Raw genomic sequence first — 23,537 nt, 5'->3', positions numbered from 1 at the left:
GAAGAACAAAAGGACAGCAACTTGTCTGTTCCCCTTCCCCCAATTCCCCAGCACTGTTCCCATCCCCCCAATTCCCCAATAAAAATCTTAAAAAACAAAACAAAAAACAAAAAAAAAACCTGCCCCTATTCTTTTTGCATCTTACTGAAGTTAAAGATAAACTTAACATTCATTGTCCTTCTATTCTCCTCTCCTTTTCCCCTCCTATACCAATGACTATTTCGTGGAAGCAGAAAACACATATAAACCTTAGCCCAGGGGATGGAAAGAGTCTGTCTCTTCCGCTAGCGATTGTGAGACCGCCACTCTGTCTATGGGGTGCCCTTTATTTTTTTACTTATTCTAGATAAACTTACTTTTATTTTAAACTGTGTATCGGCTCACGTTTGAATTCTTTCCTCTGTGAGACCAAGAACCCTCCTCTCCGGTAACAGTTCTGCTCAGCCAACTGACCAGTTCCTCCAGTTGTCAGGAATCAGGGAGGCGGGTCCTTGAGAACTGTTCAATCAGAGATTCATCAGGGCAGGTGGGTGGGGCGACTCTCCGCTAACCAAATGAATGCTCCTGGCAGCTCTTGCGATCTCACTTCACCTGCGGTTAACGGTCCAGGTGTCTCTGCTCTAGCGTCACACCCGCTGTGGCCTGCACTGGCAGTGGGAGCCGAAGGTATCACGCTGGGGCACCCCAGAATCCGGGAAATGGTGAGTGTATGAGGCCAGGTTCTGAGAGGGACCCGCTGCGTCGGGACTCGGCCTCCCCGCGGTCACCTCTGGAGTCTGCTGACCCAAGTACAGCCCGGGCTCCGCTTGGACCTCAGTCCCCTCCGGCAGCAGCGTGGGCGCTGGGCAGGCAGCTGGGACTCCTGATGTCCTGTCCTGTCAGTGCGCTCGGTGACTTGGGCCCTGGCCTCAGAGCCTCTCTGAGCAGCTCTGCACCCGCAGACTGGCGTCCCCAGAGGGTGCGGTGACCACAAGTAGTGTCATCGGGTGATAATCATAACTCGTTCTCTGGGGTTTGTGTATGGGAGGGGCTGTGGTCTGTGAGGTTCCTCCTTTCTCCCCAAGGGACCCATTTTCTCCTGAGTTTTCCTTCCAAATGCTTGGGAAGCAGGTCTCAAATCCAGGACCCTATACCCTAGACTACCTCTTCCCCAGACTGGCAGTAAGTCCCTAAATTCCCAGAACCTCCAGGCATTCCCAAACTTCAGCTTCCCCTCTTCTAGTTACAGCATCTTTATCAGTTGTTTGTCCTTAGTGGTGCATTTGGAACAGATGCAGCATTTTAAGTGTTTGTCATTTTCCCACAGTCAATGAACGGATCATTATAAAAGATTTACATTTGTCTATGTGTAGTTTACGTGGGAGGATATTTTAGCCTAGAATAACCACCTGGAAGACAGTTGTATGAAAGTCCGTTCCTCTCTCCCAGGACCTTCCCTGGGCACAGACATCCTATGGGAAGTCCTTGGAATGGAGGCTCTGAAACTGGAAGATGACTGAGAGATGCCAGGTGAAGAAAGCAAGAAAATTGTGGAACCAAATAGAGTTTTTGTTCATTTAAGCAAGAGAACCTGAAGATGTAAGATGAATGCATTTAAGTTCTGATGTACACTTTTTATTTTTAGACAAGTTTTTGTATGTACATATCCCTAGAGCACATTGAAAATTAAAAAGACTAAAGCAACTGAGTTCCTGTTATAATTGATGTGAGGAAAACTACTGAAAGCTTATGTAAATCTTTGACAATCCTATTACATTTAAAGGGCTAAACTCAAACCCCTGGGGCATTCTAATATTCTACTTATTCCTGAAAATACCCCCAAGTGTGAGATACAGGGGCAGGATGAACTAGGACTCTGCATGTCCTTTTAGTTAGCAAGAGATTTGAAAATTCTCTTTGTATGGTTTATACTTTTGTAACCGTTAGTGTTTAAAGAATTTAAACCTTAGAGTGGTTAGTAAATAGTAAATTATGATGTACACAAATTTCCGTGTTTATTTTAAATAAATCTATAAGATAGAAAAGCCTAAGTTAAAAAGACTTTCTGCAAACATATTCTGGTCCTCTTTAACGCTGTTACTCCAGACATCCCCAAATACACGGTTTTGATAATTTCCTTAGTATTTCTTTATATAAAAACAAACCATTGCAAATGCATAATTTTTTTACCCACATTTGTCCTTGTAATAAGCGGTCGGACGCCACATTTTTTGTTGTTTGCTGACAGCTTAAGCCTCCCCCTTTTCTCTTCCCTTGTGTCCACAGCTAGACAGGCTGTGGACAAAGTCCAGGGCTCCCTCCTCCTGCAGTGTGTTCAGATTCCAACCTCACAGTCCCTGCCTGTGAACAGGACTCTTGCCCTGGCCCCGCCTCCAACCACGTAGGCACCCAAACCAGGCTCCTTTCCTTCTTCCTGAAGTCATTTCAGAGCTGCTTGAGAGGCCACTCTATACTCCCCTGAGACCTCCATTATGTGAGCTGTAAGCCTTTTCCTACCCTCTCAGTGTGTGTGTGTATGTGTGGGAGACACACGAGCATCATTCTCAACATGGGACCACTCCTCTGCAGGGGACCGTAACAGTTGGCTCAGTGAGCAGCACATCCCACGTGACCACCCTGTGGGTCTGTCTTCTCTTGCTCTGACTTGCTCACCTGCTCTGCTGCCTGATGGTGGCCCACACTGCGGGCTACTGGGTATTGGGGAGCTGGTGCTGTGAGCTGTGCTGCCCCGTGTGGCAGTGTTGGCCCTACCAAGCCCTAGTTCTATGTGCAGTCGACCAGAGTGGACAGCTTCGAGAATTTCCAGGCATTTGGGAGCAGGTGTGTGGGATTGGGGCCCTCTCTAAAGTCCTGGGTGGATGTCTTTGCCTGGATTTGTCTGTGTGTTAGAGTGAAGCTGTGGCCTCAATATACCGTGGGGATGGGGGTGGGTGAGTGGGACTCCATCCTATGTAGGAGGTGGGCCCATGGGGTGGTCACTCCTAAAGGGCAGTTATTCAAATAAAAAAAGAAAGGAGAAGGGGAAAGGCAGCCAGTAAGTGGCGGGTTGAGTCCCTAATAGCAGAGGGCTCCCCAGGATCACACAGTGCCTCTGTTTCTGCCCCTGCCTCTACTGCAGCCCCTATCCTGACCCTCAGGGTTAAGGGGACAACACCCATGGCCTCCCTGTGGCACAACCAAAGGATTAGTTCAAACCTGACTTAAGCCCAGGGTTCTTAAACTCTATAGAACAAACCATTTGTCCTGGGGGAGGCTCCTAAGCCTGATGGCACTAGTTAGAGGCTCTTCAGGAAAAAAAAAATTGTAACTACAGATATACCTCGTTTAATTGTGTTTTGCTTTATTGTGCTTCACAGGTGTTGCTTTTGTTCCAAATTGAAGGCAAGACCCTCCACCAGCAAAAAGATTACGACTCACTTTATTGCTACACTTGCTTTAATGTGGTGGTCTGGAACCAAACCTGCAATATCTCTGAGGTAGGCCTATATCAGGATAGAGAGAACACCCTCTTTCCTGAAGGACAGCAGGTCCTCAAATAATGTGGTTTCATTCAAGGTCATTTTGTTATAACACTGATGAGAAAAAAAAGTGAGATGAGAAAGCAGTGAGCCTCATGGGCAGTGTCCCACACCACTGGGGAAGCCAAGTGCTCAGTCACTACGTTTTTGTTCCTAGTGGGAAAAAACACAGGCTGAGCAAGGGAGTCTCTCTTGCCAGTGAGGTGTGTTGCTCTGGGGGAGGGGTGATGTGGGTGATGTGAAACTGTGATTCTTAGCCTGCAATGTGTGTATTCTCAGTGTATTCACTCCAGTGGTGTGCTGAAACTTCACTGGACTCCTAGAAAAGTACTCTAATCCTTGGGTAATTGTCAAAATTGGTGCACTGTGGGGAGATTTTGATAGAAAACTCCCTATTCCACCTTCCTACTGACATGTCTTTTACTTGTTGTATTTAGACCATTGATGTTTAGAGTGATTATTAATATAGCTGGATTAATGTCTACCATATGTTTATGATTTTTTATTTGTTGCCCTTGTTCTTCTTTGTCTTCTACCTTTTCTGCCTTTTCTAAAGCATTTTACTTGATTCCATTATTTTATTTTTCTTAGCATGTCATTATACATTATTTTGTTTTACATTTTAGTCATTGCCCTTGAGTTTGCAATATACATTTTTTTAAAAGATTTTTATTGGGGAATTGGGGGGATGGGAACAGTGCTGGGGAATTGGGGGAAGGGGAACAGACAAGTTGCTGTCCTTTTTGTTCTTCAGTCTAGTTGTGGAGGGCATTGCTTCACTGGCCCAAGTTGGCACCATCATTGCGCTCTTCCCGGGTGAGGCAGATCATCGCCTGCTTCAGGACAGCCGCTCACGCTGGCTGCTGGCTACATACGGTAGCTCCTGGCAACCCACTGCCACAGGGACTGCAGCCTACGCCGTCGCCAGCGATTCACGGCAGCCCAGCTCCAGGTTGAGCTGTTGTTCAGCATCTTAGCTGTGGAGGGCAGTGTCACTGGCCCTCATATGTGGGATCCGAACCGGGGCCCTCGGGCGTCCCAAGCCAGTTCTTAACCATCACGCCACTCGGCCGGCCCGCAATATACATTTTTTTAAAAAAAAGATTTTATTGGGGAGCTGGGGGAGGGGAACAGTGTTGGGGAATTGGGGGAGGGGACCAGCCAGTTATTGTTCTCCAATCTTTGTTGTGGAAGGTGCCAGTCGCCATCTGGCTTCCCATCAGCAGCTTGTGGCCTCTAAGCTCAAGGTGCTGTGTTCAATCTTAGTTGCAGGTGGGCATAGCCACCATCCCATGCAGGAGTCGAACCATCAGCTTTGTTGTTAAGAGTGCACACTCTATCCACTGAGCCATCCAGGTGGCAGCTCAGCTCAAGGTGCCAAGTTCAGTCTTAGTTTTTGCAATACACATTTACAACTACCCCAAGTCCTCTCCGAAGTAACACCATAGCACCTCATTGGATGTGTAAATTCCTCATAACAGAGTATTGCTAATACCTCATAACAGAATATTCCCAATTCCTCTCACCCTGTCCCTTGTAACATTGCTATGATTCATGTATTCAAAAGCCGTAATTACTGAATAGATTGCTTCTGTTGTTTGTTTCAGAGAGTCTTTATTTATCCCTCACTTTTTAAATTTTTTTTTTTTAGCTGAGCCATCCTGCCACCTGTTGGCAGCTCAGTGGCAGCTCAGCTCAGGCCGGGAATCAAACCAGCGACCCTGTTGCTCAGAGTTCACACTCTTAAGCGAGCTCTTAACCAACTGAGCCACTTGGCCGGTCCTTATCCCTAACTTTTGAAAGATAATTTTAATTTGACACAAAATTCTAGTTGGGTGGTTTCTCTTTGAACACTTTATTTCACAAAACTCTCTTGCTGCTTGCAAGGTTTCTGAAAAAAAGTCCAATTTCATTCTTATCCTTGTTTCTATATAAGGCTTTTTCCCCCCTTCTTTCAAGATTTTCTCTTTGTTTTTTATTTTTCTGAACTTCGAATATGGTATTTCTAGGTGTGCATTTTTAGGGTTTTATCTTGTTTGGTGATCTTTGAGCATCCCAGATCTTTGTTATCATTAATTTGGGGGAAATCTCATTCATTCTTGCTTTACTTATTTGTCCTTTTCTCCTCCTTCATATATTCCCATTATGTGTATGTTATACCTTTTGTAATTTTCCCAAAGTTCTTGGATTTCTGTTCTTTTTTATTTTATTTTATTTTTTTTAAGATTTTTATTGGGGAATTGGGGGGATGGGAACAGTGCTGGGGAATTGGGGGAAGGGGAACAGACAAGTTGCTGTCGTTTTGTTCTTCAGTCTAGTTGTGGAGGACATTGCTTCACTGGCCCAAGTTGGCACCATCATTGCGGTCTTCCCAGGCGAGGCAGATCAGTCGCCGGCTTCTGGACGGCCGCTCACTGCGGCTGCTGGCTACATACGGTAGCCCATGGCAACCCACTGCCACAGGGGCTGCAGCCTACGCCGTGACCGGCGACTCACAGCAGCCCAGCTCCAGGTTGAGCTGTTGTTCAGCATCTTAGCTGTGGAGGGCAGTGTCACTGGCCCTCATATGTGGGATCCGAACCGGGGTCCTCTGGTGTCCCAAGCCAGTTCTTTAACCATTGCGCCACTCGGCCGGCCCTTTTTAATTTTTTTATTTTTATATTTGCATTTCATTTTGGAAAGTTGTATTGACTTCTCTGCAAGCTCTCTGATTCTTTCCTCACATATTTCTACTGTATTGCTGAGCCCTCCAAAGAAATTCTTAATTTCTGCTCTGTTGTTTTGGTATTTATTTTTTTGCATTTTCCATTTGGTTCTTTCTTAGTGTTTCCATCTCTGCTTACACTCCTTGTCTATTCTTGCATGTTGTTCCCTATTTCCATGAGAACACTTAGCACATTAATCATGATTGTTTTACGTTTCTGGTTTGATAATCCAACATATCTGCTACATCTGAATTATGTTCTTTTGTTTGTTCTATCTCTTGATAATGTGTCTTAATTCTTTTAGCATTTATTGTAGTTTTATGCTGAATGCCATACATAATGTACAGTGTAAAAAGAACTGAGATAAATAGGCCTTTAGTGTGAAGTTTTATGTTTATCTGACTAAGGTTTAGGTTGTGTTTACTGTTTGCTGTAATTGTCAGGGGCCAAAATATACTCAGGGGTCTTAGCTTTTGTCATCCATGTCATCTTTAGGGTTTTATAGAGTCTTCTTAAATAAGGTTTCAAATATATATAGCTCTTTCAGTGTATTCTGCTGTTATTAATTAGGGGTCCTCCTGATGTAGTGCTCTGTTGTGAGTGGAGAGGAGGTGTTCTATAGTCCTATGATTTGGTATCAGTATTTTAATGAGTCTGTGTCCTGGACTGTGACATTCTGTGATATAATACGAAAGATATTTGGTCTTTGTCTATGGTTCCTAGCAAAGACCTCCTAAAGCCTTTGGACTTTGTGAGTGATAAGGTGACGGGAGCATCTGATGTTCTGGTGAGGTGACTGCAGACCCCTACATAGCTTCAGGATGGGCGTTGGTCACCAGGAAGACCAAGCTTAGATTAAGAGGCTTAGAACTTTCAGCCCAGCCCCCAACCTCTGGGGCGGGGAGAGGGCTAGAGGTTGACTTAATAACCACTGGAAAGATTCAATCAGTCATACTGACATAATGAAAATCCAAACCGCTAAACCTTGGGATTCAGAGAGATCTGAGTTGGTGAACACATCAGTGCTCTGGGAGGGTGTCATGCCCGGAGAGGGCCTAGAATCTCCTACTCTCCCACCCTCACTTTGTCCTGCACAACCTTTCCACTTGGCTGTTCTTGAGTTGTATCTTTTACAATAAACCAATAATAATAAAGCACTTTTCTTAGTTCTAAAAGTCATTCAACAAACATGGGGTGTGTCTAGGGAACCTCTGAATCTGTAGTCAGCCATGCAGAAATGTGTGTGGCCTGGGCCTCCCTATTTGTGGGCTGGCATCTGAAGTGGCGGCACTCTTGTGGGACTGAGCCCTTAAACTGTGGAGTCTGATGTTAACTCTGGTTAGTGTTAGAATTGAATTGAACTGTAGGCCACCCAGTTGGTGTTGGAGAGTTGAAGAGTGGTTTTGGAAAACACACCACATATTTGCTGTCAGGAGTTAAAAAAAAAACTAATTAACCTCACAAGTGTGTCTAAGTTTCCCCCCACCATCAACTTAGGTCAAGTAGAAAGGCTAGAAGGGACTTAAGTTGCAGTTTCCCTCCTCCATGTCAGTTGGTGCTAATAAAATCCCAGTCCACTAGGCTTTGCTGAAACAGAATCTCTGAGGACAGGTCTTGTTAAGAAGAACAGAATATTGTGGGCTTATTTCAAAATGGCTATTTTTCTGTCTCTCCTAGTTTTGGGAGACAGCAGTTTGTCCTGTGATTAATGCTTTGACAGAGCTGAATTGTTGATTTTAAGTTTGTTAGCTTTTTTCTGGTGAGAATAGTAATGTCACCTTTCAAGCTCCTTACATGTCAGTGGAGAAACCAGAGGTCTGTCTCACTCCATTTTGTAATGATTGACAGCTGACAGCTTTAAAAGCCTCCCTCTCCTTCTTCACCTTCTGCCCCACATCTGTACAAGGTGATAATAAAGCCTGAGTGCTCACTCCTTTGGAGCTTGTAAGAGATTTAATTCCTGGAAGCCCTTCTGTGCAAAATCTCACCCTAGCCCACCCACCCCATAACCTCAATTTTAAAAACACAACAAAAAACCAGGCCAGCCTCTGTTCCTTGCTCTCTCAAGCCATTTCCCACCTGATTGAGAGGCCTGCCCTGCCCTCCCCAGACACCTCAATTATGGAAGTAATAAACTTTTTCATATGTTTCTGGCCGGAATGTGTTATCAACCAAACCTATAGTGGAGCCCACCTGACTCTGCAGGTGACCATAACAGTTATAAAAGAGGTAACATGGTATATATATTGCAATACACTTTACTTAATGCTTCCATTGGTAAATACTCCAGATCTTTACATATCAATACATACCACCCTTTGTTCTTAAAGTATACATATAATGATGAATTTATGTAACCCATTCTTTCTAAATAGACACATGACTCTTTACCAATTTTTGCTGCCAAAACTGTGACTGAAAACAGTTTACAGAGCAAACAAACATATGCAAATTATAGTCTTTTCAAAACTGAATTTCTTCTTAAAATTTTTGTTCTCAAATATATCAGTAAAGAATATACAAACTATGTTATGGTACAATTTAGTAATAACAACATGAATCTCCTTGGAACCATCATCAAGATTCATAAATGGCCTGTGGGGCAGCGGCGAGGGTGTCCTGATGTTCCCGTTTCTGATGCATCTCTCTCCTGCCCCAGAGCTGACCACTGTCCTCATTCTTTATTCTTTATACCTTTGCCATCTATTTTTCAGTAAGGAGTGTTCTTTCAGTTTTGCCTCCTTTGACCTTTCACCAAATGGGTATTAATGGAATTCCTTGAAAAGGTTTTCTAGTGGGTTACTTTGCTTCATATGTTTCACACGTGCTGTCATCTGAGACTTCGGACCTGGTCTAGGACTGTGAGGTTCAAACTTCCCACCAGAGCCAAGTGCACCTGAGACCATAGGATTCTTTAAAGTAACAGATGCGTGGGGGTGCGGGAGGCAAGGGTGACGTCTCCCCGCGGGAACTGATCCAAGATCAAAATGGAGCCAGATTCATCATTACCTATGGTGAGGTCATTTTTAAGTGTCTGTGTTTGTAAAGGAGGGTCACAGTTCCGTAAGTGGCCTGGTGGCTTTATGGTTAAACGCAGTGTCCTTGGAGAGGGCAGGTTCGGAACCACTGCCGAGACAAAGTCGGCTCGGAGACAAGCCCTCCGGCCTGCTGTCACTCAGGCAGAAGAGGGTGGGGTCTTTCGAACTGTCCAATCAGGGGAGTCAGTGGTCACGTACGTAGGGGCGGTGCTCAGATTACGGTGTGGACGGTGTGGACTGCGGGGTAGAGGCTTCTACCTCTGGCGACCGTACTGGGTTACCTCTCGCTACCTTCAGAGGCCTGCGGCACATCATCCTCCGGAACTGTGACCTGCACTTACTGCAGAAGTCGTAGGGTGGACGGCAGGGAACCCCAGAAACCGAGAAATGGTGAGTGTACAGGGATGGGTGTCGGGAGACAGGGACAAGGGGCTGGTTGGAACCAGCCGAGGTGGGACCCCATCTCCCAGAGGTCATTCCGGAGTCTGTGGACCGGGGTCTGCTCGGACCTCAGTCCCCTCCGGCTTGCAGCATAGGGATTCTGCTGGCAGCCAGAACCTCCAGGCGGTCTGTTCTGTCACTCCGCGCGTGGCCGCGTAGCCCCCAGATTGTATGGTGATCTTGGGAAGGGTCAACGGGACAGTCGTGATTCAGTCTCCAGGGTTCGTACGTGCGAGGAGCTGTGGTCTGTGGGATCCCCAGTTCCTCCTTACTCCCCAGAGGATTCATTTTCCTTTCACTTTTCCAGATGTTTGGGAAGCAAGCAGGGCCTCACATCCACGCCCCGGTCCCCTCAGCCTAGCTCTTCCTAGGGCTGGCAGTAAATCCCTAAATTTCCAGATCTTTCCCCGCATTTCCAGACGCCATCTTCCCCTCTCCAGTTCATAGTATCATTAACTATTTGTCCTCCGTGGTGCATTTCAAACAGACGCAGTAATTTAATTTTTATCATTTATCTACAGAGCTATGGATGGCTCTTTTCAAAGATTTATTTTTTATGGATATTTTACATGAGAGGAAGCAGGGAATAACCACATGGAATATGTTGTATGAAATCCCCGTTCCTCTCCCCCAGGACCTTTCCTATGGGAACAGACATCCTATGGGAAGTCCGTAGGGTTGAGGCTCCTCTTTGGGAAACTTTCCTGGGTGCTATGCCCTTTCAGCGCAGTTCCAGGTCAGTACTGCCCCTCCCCTATGTTTTCACTTTGAAAAGATTTATTCACTTGAGACATAGTTTTTCAAAAAAGAATTAAAATTGATTTAATCACTAGAGCTTGGGAGACGGTATAAAATATTTCCAAGGGGACAAAAAAGAGGTGAATTTAAGAAAAAAATAAAATATTTCAGTATTACATACATTTGTTAAAATTTTATTTCCCCTTTTTTCCCCCTAAGTGGGTGCGGTGGTTTCAAAAGGCCTATCAGGGCTTAGACTTTAAACATCTAGAAGTGTTCCAATATGGTTGTTTACAAATCACTTTCTTATTTTTTTGAGATAATAAACTGACATACTCATTTCTGATAGAAATAGATATTTGTGGGTTTTCTTGTTGAACTAGTAAAAGACCCCTACAGTTTTCTTTCCTCGTTATATATAACTGGGTTGAAGTGATTTTGCTGGATTCTTGAAACACTGGGTTTATGTCATTTAAATTATCAATGGTGGTCCAAAGCATTGTGACGGGAGCAGAGAGGTCTGAGGCCAGTGACTGCAAACTAAGCTTCCCCAAACCCCTCCTTGAGCTGGCAAAAGGGGTTTTCTTAGGCCTAGACGATTTTTACATGTTGTGTCTTGTATTTATGATATATTGGGTTGTCAGAAAAGTCATGACGCATTTTTGCAACGAAAAACAGAAAAAATACGCCATGACTTTTCCGACAACCCAGTAGATGCACTCAGAGTGGAATTTGTTCACATTGAGAAAGTCTGTGGAGATCAGGATTCCTATCTCCTGGAAAAAAGGTTTGTGAATTTGGGAGTTCATTTGGGTCAGATAGTTAAACTGAATCAGGCTGAGACTTTCCTCACTGTAATAATGGAAGTCTGAGGAGGGAGTGCTTCCATGCTTACAGGGGCAGGGTGTGTGTGTGTGTGTGTGTGTGTGTGTGTGTGTGTGTGTGTGTGTGTGTGTGTGTGTGTGTGTGTAGTAACTCCCAGAGTTCATCTCCGGGGCTGCTCAGGTGTCCCTCCCTCTTTCCCCAGGGACTGACCCATTTTAGGGGTTCTGTCTCAACCGGGGTTATCTAGACCCCCATGCTTGGGACTGTGTTTAACTTTCTGAATGTAGGTTTTTTTCTTTTTAAATGTGGGCAAGCAGGCTGTTTATTTCAGCTGATTTTAATATTTGTATTTCTTTCCTTTAGATATCTTTATCTGTTGAATATATCAGTCATTTAACTGTAGTTTCTTTTAGCAGTTCACAGTTTTATTTCCTGTGTTAGTGAATAAGATTTTGGATTTCTTGGGCTTTGAAAATGTAAGTTGATTGAGAAATAAGTGTATAAAGAAGAAAATCCTGAAACCAAACAGACTTTTTGTTCCATTTCAGACAACAGAATTGCAGGCTGTGAGATGGGTGTATTTAAGCTCTCAGGCACATTTTTCAGTTTTAGATAAGTTTTTGTATGTGTATGTCCCTGGAGAACTTTGATATTTTAAAGGCTATACTAAAGACAAACGAATTTCTATTTTAATTGATGAGAGGAAAAAGCTACTGAATTTCTATTTTAATTGACATAAGAAAAACAACTCACACTTATGTAAATCTTTGAAAATCCTAGTAGATTTCAAGGATTAAATGTAAACCCCTAAACTGCTCACTTCTGACAATATGCCCCAGTGTGAAATGAAGTGGGGACACAAAGTGTTTCTCTTGTCCTTTTAGTTAGAAAGAAAATTTTTGAAATTTTGAAAATTTTTGTTTTTTATGGTTTGCAGTTTTATACCCATTAGTGTTTAAAGAATTAAATATTAGAATGATTTTCTATATAGAAAAGTTAAAATTAAATTTAAAATTAAAGTAGCCAAAGTCAATTAAAAACAATCTATTAAATAGTAAAACAAGGTATATATAAATTTGTTTATTTATTATTTTTTTTATTTTTTATTTTTTTAAAGATTTTTATTGGGGAATTGGGGGGATGGAAACAGTGCTGGGGAATTGGGGGAAGGGGAACAGACAAGTTGCTGTCATTTTTGTTCTTCAGTCTAGTTGTGGAGGATGTCGCTTCACTGGCCCAAGTTGGCACCATCATTGCGCTCTTCTCTGGCGAGGCAGATCAGTCGCCAGCCTCTGGATGGCCGCTCACGCTGGCTGCTGGCTACACACGGTAGCCCATGGCAACCCATTGCCACAGGGACTGCAGCCTACGCCGTCGCCGGCGACTCATGGAAGCCCAGCTCCAGGTTGAGCTGTTCAGCATCTTAGCTGTGGAGGGCAGTGTCACTGGCCCTCATATGTGGGATCCGAACCAGGGCCCTCTGGCGTCCCAAGCGAGCTCTTAACCTTCGCGCCACTCAGCCGGCCCATAAATTTGTTTATTTAAATAAATGCATGAGGAGGATAAAAAATTCACTAGATACTAATTATTTTTTTGAAAGAAATTTTTATTGGGGAACAGTGTGTTTTTCTAGGACCCATCAGATCCAAGTCAAGTAGTTGTCTTCAGTCTAGTTGTGGAGGGCACAACTCCTTGGCCCATGTGGGAATTGAACCGGCAACCTTGGTGTTATGAGCCTGCACTCTAACCACCTGAGCTAACTGGCCGTCCCTAGATACTAATTTTTTTAAGTCTAGTAGTTTTTTGGGGGTTTTGTTTGTTTATTTGTTTTTAAGATTTTATTGTGGAAGGGAAACAGTGTTGGAACATTGGGGAAAGGGAACAGTCAAGTTGTTGTCCTTCAGTCTTAGTTGTGGAGGGTGCAGCTAGCTCAGCTCCCAAGTTCAGTCTGTTCAACTCAAGGTGCGGTGTTCAATCTTAGTTGCAGGTGGGCATAGCCCACCATCCCATCCTGGGAGTCGAACTGGCAACCTTGTTAGGAGCACATACTTTCACCAGCTGAGCCATCCTACCACATGTCGGCAGCTCTGCAGCAGCTCATCTCAGGTGCAGTTCACTGGCCCATGTGGGAATCAAACCGGGAATCCCTGTTGCTCAGAGCTCACACTCTTAACCAACTGAGCCACTTGGCTGGCCCAAAATACCCTGTGTTCTACCTATCCATTCATTCCTCCCTACAACCCCCAATTCCTTCACAAGCAAAGATCTCTTTACTGGCTCATAGTTTTGTCTCTTCCAGATTGTCACATACATGGAATCATACAGTGTAGCCTTGTCAGAATGTCGTTTTTCACTTAATAATACTTTTAAGTTTTCTCCTTGTCTTTTCATGGCATGATACCTCATTTTTTTCCATCACTGTACAATATTTCATTGTATGGATTTACCACAGGTTGGTTGTTTATTCTACTATTGAAGGATAAATTGAAGGATAACTTTTAAGTCTTGGCAATTATGAATAAAACACCTATAAATATCCATGTGTATATTTCTGTGTGAATACAAGTTGTCATCTCATTTGGGTAAATACCAAGGAGTATGATTGCTAGATACTATGGTACAAATATGTTTAGTTTTGTAAGAAACTGCCTGTCTACCAAAGTAGGCATACCATTTTCCATTCCCACCAGCAGTGAGGATTCCTGTAGCTTTACCGTCCTCACCATATTTGATGTTCTGAGTTTTTTGAGTTTTATCCATTATAATAAGTGTCTAAGTGATATCCATTGTTGTTTTATTTGTAATTCCCTTATGACATTTGATGTTGACCTTACTTTCATATGCTTATTTGCCATCTATATATCTTCTTTAGTGATGTGTGTTCAGATCGTTAGCCCATTTTTAAATGGACTGTCTGTCTTCTTATTGTTGAGTTTTAATGGTTCTTTGGACATTTTGGATTCCAGTCCTTTATCAGATAAGTGTTCTGCAAAGATTTTTTTTCCTGGTCTATGCCTATCTTTTCATTCTCTTATCACTGTTGTTTGTTTTGTTTTTTTTTTTGGAACAGGGGTTTTTATTTTAATGAAGTGATGCTTACTGTTTTACCTTTTTGTTGTATCTTAAAATTTGTCAATTAGCCCAAGATCACTTTCATTTTCTTCTATGGTATTTTCTAGGCATTTTTTGCATTTTACATTTAGATCTATGGTCTATTTTCAGTTAATTTTTGTGAAAGGTATAAGGTCTGTATCTAGATTCACTTTTTTTTTTTTTAAGATGTTATTGGGGAATTGGGGGGAGGGGAACAGACAAGTTGCTGTCCTTTTGTTCTTCAGTCTAGTTGTGGAGGACGTCGCTTCACTGGCCCATGTTGGTATTGTGATCATTGCACTCTTCTTGGCTGAGGCAGATCGGTTCCTGGCCATTGGACAGCCGCTCCTGGCAGCTCACACTGGCTGCTGACCACTCAGAGTAGCTTATGGCAGCCCACTGCAGCAAGGGCTGCAGCCTACGCCGTCACCGACGACTCACGGCAACCCAGCTCCAGGTCGAGCTGTTGTTCACCATCTTAGCTGTAGAGGGCACGGCATCACTGGCCTATATGGGATCCGAACCAGCGGCCCTACTGCTCAGAGCTCGCGCTCCCAAACCAACTCTTAACCAACAAGCCACTTGGCCGGCCCTGTTTTGTTTTTGTATGTGGATAAACATTAGTTCCAGCACTGTTTAAAAGACTTTCTTTATCGAATTGCCTTTTAGTCCTTTGTCAAAGGTCAGTTGGCTATATTTGTGTGGGTCTATAGGAAGAAATTGAGTTCTGTATCCTTCAACTTTCTGTACTCTTTATTAATTCCCAGAGTGATCTCTGTTGTAGATTCTTTCAGATGTTTATATAGAAAATTATATCATATGCAGCAGTTTTATATCTTGCTTCCCAATCTGTATACTTTTTATTTCCTTTTCTTAACTTATTGCATTAGCTGGATTTTCTAGTACAATGTTGAATAGGATGGTGAGAGGAGACTTCTTACCCTGTTCCTACTCTTACCAGAAAAGCATCTAGTTTTTCACCATTAAGTATAAATGTTACATACAAGTTTCATGTAAATGTTCTTTTTCAAAAATAGAAACTCCCCTCTATTCCTAGTCTGTTATCATAAATGGGTACTGGATTTTATCAAATGCTTTTTCATTTTTCCCTCCCCTTGTACCTGATACAGTTGTCCCCCCTTACATGTGGGGATATGTTCCAGGACACCATTGGATGCCTGAAACCACAGATAGTACCAAAATCCTATCTGTGATTTTTCAGATGTATATACCTATGATAAAGTTTAATTTATAAATTGGGCACAGAGATAAACAACAATAACTAATAATAAAATAGAACAATATGGGCCGGCCGAGTGACGGGTTGGTTAAGAGTTGGCTTGGGACGCCAGCTCCGAGCAGTAGGGCCCCGGTTTGGATCCCAAATTAGGGCTAGTGATGCTGCACCCTCTACAGCTAAGATGGTGAACAACAGCTCGACCTGGAGCTGGGTTGCCGTGAGTCGCCAGCACCGGCATACGCTGCAGTGAGGCTGCAGTGGGCTGCCATAAGCTACCATGAGTGGCTGGCAGCCAGCGTGAGTTGCCAAGAGCCGCCGTGAGCGGCCGTCCAGTGGCTGGCAACCGATCTGCCTCACCTGGGAACAGCGCAATGATAATACCAACATGGGCCAGTGAAGCAACGTCCTCCACAACTAGGCTGAAGGACAAAAGGACAGCAACTTGCCTGTTCCCCTTCCCCGATTCCCCAAAGCTGTTCCCCTTCCCCCAATTCCCCTAGAAAATCTTTTAAAAAAATAGAACAATTATTACAATATACTATAATAAAAGTTGTGTGAATGTGGTCTCTCTCATTCTCAAAATATCTTACTGTATTGCACTCACTCTTCTTTTGACGATGTGAGATGATAACAGTGCCTACATGATGAGATGAACAGAGGTGAACGATGTAGGCATTGTGATGTATCATAAGACTTCTGTTGATCTGATGTGATAACCGAGATGGCTACTAAATGACTAATGGGCGGGTAGTATATGCAGCATAGATATCCTGGACAAAGGGATGTTTCATGTCCAAGGTGTGACAGAGTAGTGGCGTGCAGTTTCATCACACTATTCAGAACAGAGTGCAATTTAAAACTTATGGATTGTTAATTACTGGAATTTTCCATTTAATATTTTTGGACTGTGGTCAACCATGGGTAACTGAAACCACAGAAAGTAAGATTGTGGATAAGGGGGACTAATGTATTAGTAATTTCTGTCTTTCCACTTTTCTCACTTTGACTAGACATTTATCAATTTTATTGGTTATTTCAAAGAACCAAATGTTGATTTTCTTGATATTCTGTATTAATTTCCTGCATTTTTTTGTCATCTCTAATTTTGATTTTTTGCCATTTTATTTTACTTATTTTTATTGAGATATAATTGACATAACATTATATTAGTTTCAGGTGTACAACATAATGATTCAATATTTACATAGTGAAATGTCACCAGAATAAGTCTAGTTAACATCTATCATAACACAGTTACAATTTTTTTCTTGTGATGAGAAATTTTAAGATTTACTCTTAACAACTTTCAAATATGCAATACAATATTATTAACTATAGTCACCATGCTGTATGTTACATCCCCATGATTTATTTTATAATTAAATGTACCTTTTGACCCTCTTCCATAATCCCCACCTGCCAACCACCTTCCACATCTGGCATCCACCAACTTGTTCTCTGTATCTGTGAACTCAGGTTTTTTAATTTTGTTTTTGTTTTTAGAATCCATAGATAGGTGAGTTCACACGGTATTTGTTTTTCTCTGATTTATTTCATTTAGCATAATGTCCATCCATGTTGTCACAAATGGCAAGATTTTTTTATGGCTGAATATTCCATTCTGTATATGAGTATATATCACATTTTCTTTATCCTTTTATTCATTGGTGGACACTTAGGTTGTTTCAATATCTTGGCTATTATAAATAATGCCGCATTGAAAATGGGGGTGCATGTATCTTTTTGAGTTAGTGTTTTCAATTCCTTTGAATAAATATACAGGAGTGAATTGGTAAATGATATGGCAATAGAACATTCAGTTCTATTTTTAATTTTTTGAGGAATCTCTCTACTGGTTTCCATAGCAGGTGCACCAATTTACATTCCCACCAAGAGTAAACAAAGGTTGCCTTTTCTCCACATCCTAGCAACACTAGTTATTTCAAATGTGAGGTGATACCTCATTGTGGTTTTGATTTGCGTTTCCCTGATGTTTAGTGATGTTGAGCATCTTTTCATGTATCTGTTGGCCTTCTGTATATTTTCTTTGGGAAAATGTCCTTTTAGATCCTCTGCCTACTTTTTAGTTGGATTGTTTGGGGTTTTGTTATTGAGCTTATGAGTTTTTTATATATTTTTGAATATTAACCCCTTATCAGATCTATAATTGACAGATACTTCTCTCATTCAGTAGATTGTCTTTTCATTTCGTTGATCTTTTCTATTACTGTGCAGAAACTTGATGTCATCCCACTTGTTGATTTTTGCTTTTGTTGCCTTTGCTTTTGGTGTCAAAATTCAAAAAAATCATCTCTAATACTGTCAAGGACCTTAGCATCTGTGTTTTCATCTAGAAAAGTTTTATGGTTCCAGGTTTTACTTTCAAGTCTTTAATCCATTTTGAGTTTATTTTTGTGTATTGTATAAGATAGGGCTCCACGGACCGGCCGAGTGGCTCAGTTGGTTAAGAGCTCGCTCAAGAGTGTGAGCTCTGAGCAACAGGGTTGCCGGTTGGATTCCTGGCCCGAGATGAGCTGCTGCTGAGCTGCCAACAGGTGCCAGGATAATAAATAAAAGATAAGGCTCCAGTTTCATTCATTTCCACGTGGCTTCTAGTTTCCCTAACACTATTTATTAAAGATCCTGTCCTTTCTCCATTTTATATTCCTGGTTACCTTGTCATAAATTAACTCAGCATGTAAGCATGGGTTTATTTCTGAACTATTTTCTTCCATTGTCTTTTTATGCCAATACCATGTTATTTTAGTTACTACAGTTTTGTAGTACAGTTTGAAATCAGGAAGCGTGATGCCTCCAAATTTGTTCTTCTCAAGGTTGCTTTAGCTATTCAGAGTCTTTTGTGGCTCCATACAAATTTTACAATTGTTTGTTCTATTTCTGTGGAAAATGTCTCTGGAATTTTGATAGGGATTGTACTGAATCTGTAGATTACTTTGGATAGTATGGACATTTTAACAATGTTGATTTTTCCAATTCATGAGCACAGAACACCTTTCCATTTATTTGTGTCTTCACTTTTTTTTAAATTTATTTATTTATTTATTTATTTATTGTTAGTTTCAGGTGTACAGAACAATACAATAGTTACCCTTTTGCACCCTCACCAGGTAACAACCCCCCTCCCCCCGTGTCTTCACTTTTTTTCATTAATGTCTTGTAGTTCAATATACAGGTCTTTCATTTCCTTGATTAAATTTATTCCTAAGTATTTTATTCTTTTTGATGCAACTGCAAGTGGCTTGTTTTAATTTTTCTTTCTGTTGGTTGATTATTAATGCCTAGAAATGCTACAGATTTTTATATATTGATTTTTTATTCTGCAACTTTGCTAAATTCATTTATTAGTTCTAACAGCTTTTTGGTGGCATCTTCAGGGTTTTTCTATATGTAATCGTTTTGTACTGGTCTCAACCTTCCAATAACCATTGTTGTGGTTGGACCAGCCCTTGTGGTTCTTACTATGATTTCAAGGTGCCCTTCAATAGTAACCATCAGGAAACTGAAAAAATAAAGGTTTATTACTCACAGGACCTGGAAATTACATAGCACACCTGGGGCCACATAGCAGGGTTTCAGGGCGAGAGTCAGTTCACAGGTCTGGGGTTTTGCTTTCATTGTGGTCAAGGTGGGGGCGGGGGGCATGGGCTAGAATTTCACATGTTCACTTTTTATTGGTAAATTTAAAACATAAGAGTGGAAATTTAAAGTGCGGGAAGAGAAAAAACAAGTGGCCCAAATGGTCCAAAATTCTAAGGGTAGAAGTTACCAAAGATTTTGGAAACTATTTTTTAAGTCTGAAAAGTTCACCTAAAAATTATTATCTCAATTAAATCTGTCTAAATCATTTGCTCCCAAGAGTTGTATGTAGGCTACCCATGAAAACTTCATTAGACAAAAGTCAGCTATCATTCCAAGTTACATTCTTTGCTGACAAATTTTGTAATAGAGATAACATGAATTTATTTGACTGGTAAACAGAGGTGGAATAAAAGGTATATTTAATGCTGATTATATTGTGGGGAACCCAAACAAAGAGTCAGGACACCAAGGCGTGGGAAGCAACTTTTACTAATGCAAGCGCTGGCTCAGCGGATTCACATTCAGAGGCTGAGCCCCGACCCGGGCGGGACTCGGGGCTATATACCCTGAGGTTTCCGGGTCAGCAGCTAAGCTTCCTTATTAGGACATGCAGCCTTGTGCCAGTTCCTGACTGGCTCCCAGGTGAGGTAGGAATTTGGAAATGTTAAACGCGGAAGTCTTGTTGACTATACAGTCCAGAAATGTCTTTGTCTGAAGCCCGCACAAAATCCTTAGTGACCACATGGTCTGGGAAAGACTTTGTCTAGGGCCCACTGCCACAATAACTCTGAAGACATACCTATTTCAATTCAGCCAAACTTTTATTAAGCTAGGTTTTAGTAACCAAAGGTTATCCCAGATCATGTGAACTTGAAGAGCATTTGGGTTAGTATCTATATTTCTTCCTTTCTTTTTTTTTTTTTTAAGTTGTTGTCCTTCAATTTTAGTTGTGGAGGGCGCAAGCTCAGCTCCAAGTCCAGTTGCTGCTTTCAGTCTAGTTGCAAGAGTCAAACTGGCAACCTTGTTGTTAAGAGCATGTGCTCTAACCAATTGAGCCACCAGTCGACCCTAGTGTCTATACTTCTGAATTTGGGAATACTTCATTCATAAGTGCTGAATTTTAAGCCAATTAAATAGAGCTTCTTTACAAATTTTGGCAATGCCATTTGAAGGTAGAGAGAGAAAAAAGTCACATATGTATTACATACATCCATAGATATACATAAACATACAGACAGAGACCCTATAGCTTCTTTGATAGCAGTTTGTATTTTTAAAGGCCTCTTTCTCCCTTTTTATCTCTTCAGTCTCAGGCAAGTGGATACTGCTTTAGATACCTCCTGCGGTGTTTGCATTTCAAAGACATGGTAAATTTACATCTTCAAGGGACAGAGAAAGAATGTAAGATTTCTCCTAAGAGTTTTGATGCCTTTTAGATAGTTTTTCCAGGAATTGCCGGACCAACTCCCCCTTTCCTTTGTTCTGCCTCGCCTTACATATAAAACCTTTTGGCCATGCTGAGAGGGGAGGGGGATGGCCTTTGGACAGCAGTCCGCCATCCTCCCAGAATGCTGGGGGTGCGGGGAGATGGCCTTTGGACAGCAGTCTGCCCTCCTCCCAGAATGCTGGCATTCTTGTAAACCTGCTTTTCTTTCCACGAACCTTATTTCTCGAGCTTTGGCTTTCATGCGGTGAGCAGCTGGACCTTTAGCACGATAACAAGTACACTCAAGCCATGGAACGAGCTGACCCAAGAGAGGGAAGCAGCCTCTTTACATTTTGTGAGGGGAGGGTTTTTATCTCTGAGGACAGAAAAGGGACCACAGGTTAAACCTGACAAGCTCAGGAGACTGAAAATAACCACATAAGATGGCGTGAGCAAAAAAAAAAAAATTTCATAACTAAGTGGGCCATGGCAGGAAGTCACATCTTTAGCCAAAGCTTCCTTCATAAAATTAAGCTGTGCCTTTAAGTGGGCCTGTCTATTATCTTTTTGCACCTAAGATGACATCCTTGGAATGTCAGTAATCTTTTTCCAGACCAGAGCTGGAAACTGCAAAATCCCTCATTATCATGCTTGTCTCTTGATTGCCATCTCTATGTGCTGTAAAAAGCTAACTGTTAGCGATCCTGCACCCACCTATGTAAAAGAAGTACCTGTCTCTCCAATTTACTTTTATCCAATCCCAGAGGTTTCCCCGCTTTGCTTTCTCCCACCTCCTTAATCTATCACCAGTGGATTTCATGTAACCCTCCTGCTTTGATTCTATGTATAAAATAAGCTGCAAACCACCATTTTGTGGAACATTTTCTCAATCCTTTGAGATTTTCCTCCCCAGCAATTGTCAGTTTGGCTCAAATAAACTCATAAGGTTTCTCTTAGGCTGAACATTTTTCATTGACATTACTTGGCATAGTCGGCAGGATTCCAGAGAAGCCCACCCAGGACCACCCTGCAGACCTGGATTTGGTACTAGGTGCCAGCAAGGGCCTATTGTGCCCCACTGGCTCCCTGCTTTGCGTGAACTTGGGTGAGTTTTTCTTGGAACTCCGGACCTCCTTGTTTTAAGGTAGGAGGCCCTGGCTTTATTTGGGCTGTTTTTTATTTGTTTGTTTAATAATCCTCGAGGTGGCGTTAAAGGTTAAGGGTTGAGATAACCCAGGTTAAGGACAAGAGTTAAGATAACTCAGGGACAGGAGAAAAAAATGGGTGGCTGGTTTTAATTTTGGTTTTTAATTGGAATTACTTACTGCAAGTCTGAACAAAACTTTTTGCTGGATAAATGAGAGTTGAACTTTTTCAGCTCTGAAGATAAGGGGCATTTATTCCCTCCAGTTCGAATTTCAGGTATTCTTAGGTGACTAAGAATCTTTGTGGAGGTGTTTTGAGGGTACGTCTCAAAAAGTTCAATGGCCCCATAGGGATTTCCAACACAACTGTAATTAAACATTTGACTTGTCCAGGGATACTCACATAAAGGCTGGTTACCTAGCACTCTGAGTCCTCACAGTTGTACTGGACAGCCTGGGAGCGAAACCGAGGCACGTAAGAGGGTTGAAGCGACTCAGGAGGTGACAGCCCCTTGGAGCTGAACCCATAAGCAGCACACTTCAACCCACTACACAATATCACTAGATATTTGTTCAGACTCTGCAGATCTCAAAAGAAAACTAAAAATTAACATGGGAAATTGTGCCTCAAAGGCTGACAAGCTCCCAGACCTCAACCCCATTAACACTCCTGCAGATGTACAGTTCCTAGGAATCTTACAAGTAGTTACAGACATGGAAAGATTTAACTAAAAGTGATATCAACTTAAAATGGCCAAAATGGAGCTCTTAAAACATCTAAATTAGTTTTTGTGTGCACAATTAGAAAAAGCCGGCTTAAATATCAAACTGAATGAAATGGAAGGCTTACCTCAATTGGCAAATAGAAGCCTCTGAAATGGTGCGCAGAGACACATTCTTCTCTCCAGGAAGTTAGTAAGAAAATTTTAATGACTGTCTCTGAACTAAAGAAGGTTTCTGAAGCTGCTCAATGCTAAGACCCTATTTTCCCTCTTCGGCTGTCCCAATGTATGCTTTACTTGTCTGGACTTGCTCTCCTTTTCCTCCATCTCTCTTCTGCACCTCTGTTGCAGCTCCCTTTGGACAGGAGCTGGTCTTGGGCGGAGGGGAATCGTGGTTGTATGCAGGCAGAACTAAGAAATCTAAAGATTTCCCCAACCCTCTCTAGGACCCTGATGAGTTCGCAAAGGAATTGAATTAACATTAGAACATAAAATCCTGGCTTTTCTTTTTTTTTTTTAATTTATTGGGGAACAGTGTGTTTTTCCAGGACCCATCAACTCCAAGTCAAGTAATTGTTTCAATCTAATTGTGGAGGGTGCAGCTAGCTCGGTGGCCCATGTGGAGATAGAACTGGCAACCTTGGTGTTATGAGCCTGCGCTCTAACCAACTTAACTAACTGGCCGTCCCTATCCTGGCTTTTCTGATTATTCCAATTAATGTACCTACTGGTTTCTGAGAACAAAGCAACAGAATTATTAAAGGTTTGCTAGGGAAACTCCTGTAGAGGAATCTGCTTTTATTGTAAAAAGACAAGTTACCTTAAAGATTGTAGAAAACTAAAATAGGATTTAGAAAAAGAAAGGAAATAGAAGCAAGTATATAGCTGCTCCAAGGACTATGAAGGCATTTCCCCTTACTAACACTGGGGCTACTTTATCTGTTAACACTACCCGACTAAGTTGCCCTCTCCCTTGGAGTAAAGCTTCTGTGCAAATGATAGGGACATGTAATCAACCAATGTCTGTTTAAATCAGAACCTATTCC

General features: G+C 42.1%; 1 protein-coding gene across 1 annotated transcript in view; it reads left to right on the top strand.

Annotated features, from left to right (window-relative positions):
* The window catches only part of LOC109391666 (zinc finger protein 791-like), a 77,581-nt gene that overhangs the window by 17,397 nt on the left and 36,647 nt on the right, over positions 1-23,537 (top strand). The window contains 1 exon segment of the mRNA XM_019659422.1: positions 3,357-3,476. Coding sequence (XP_019514967.1) covers positions 3,357-3,476 — 120 coding nt within the window.

Source organism: Hipposideros armiger, unplaced genomic scaffold (genome assembly GCF_001890085.2).
Source record: "Hipposideros armiger isolate ML-2016 unplaced genomic scaffold, ASM189008v1 scaffold_298, whole genome shotgun sequence".
Taxonomy (NCBI): Eukaryota; Metazoa; Chordata; class Mammalia; order Chiroptera; family Hipposideridae; genus Hipposideros; species Hipposideros armiger.
Note: the sequence above shows the minus strand (reverse complement) of the source record. Positions and strands in the feature narration are given on the sequence as shown.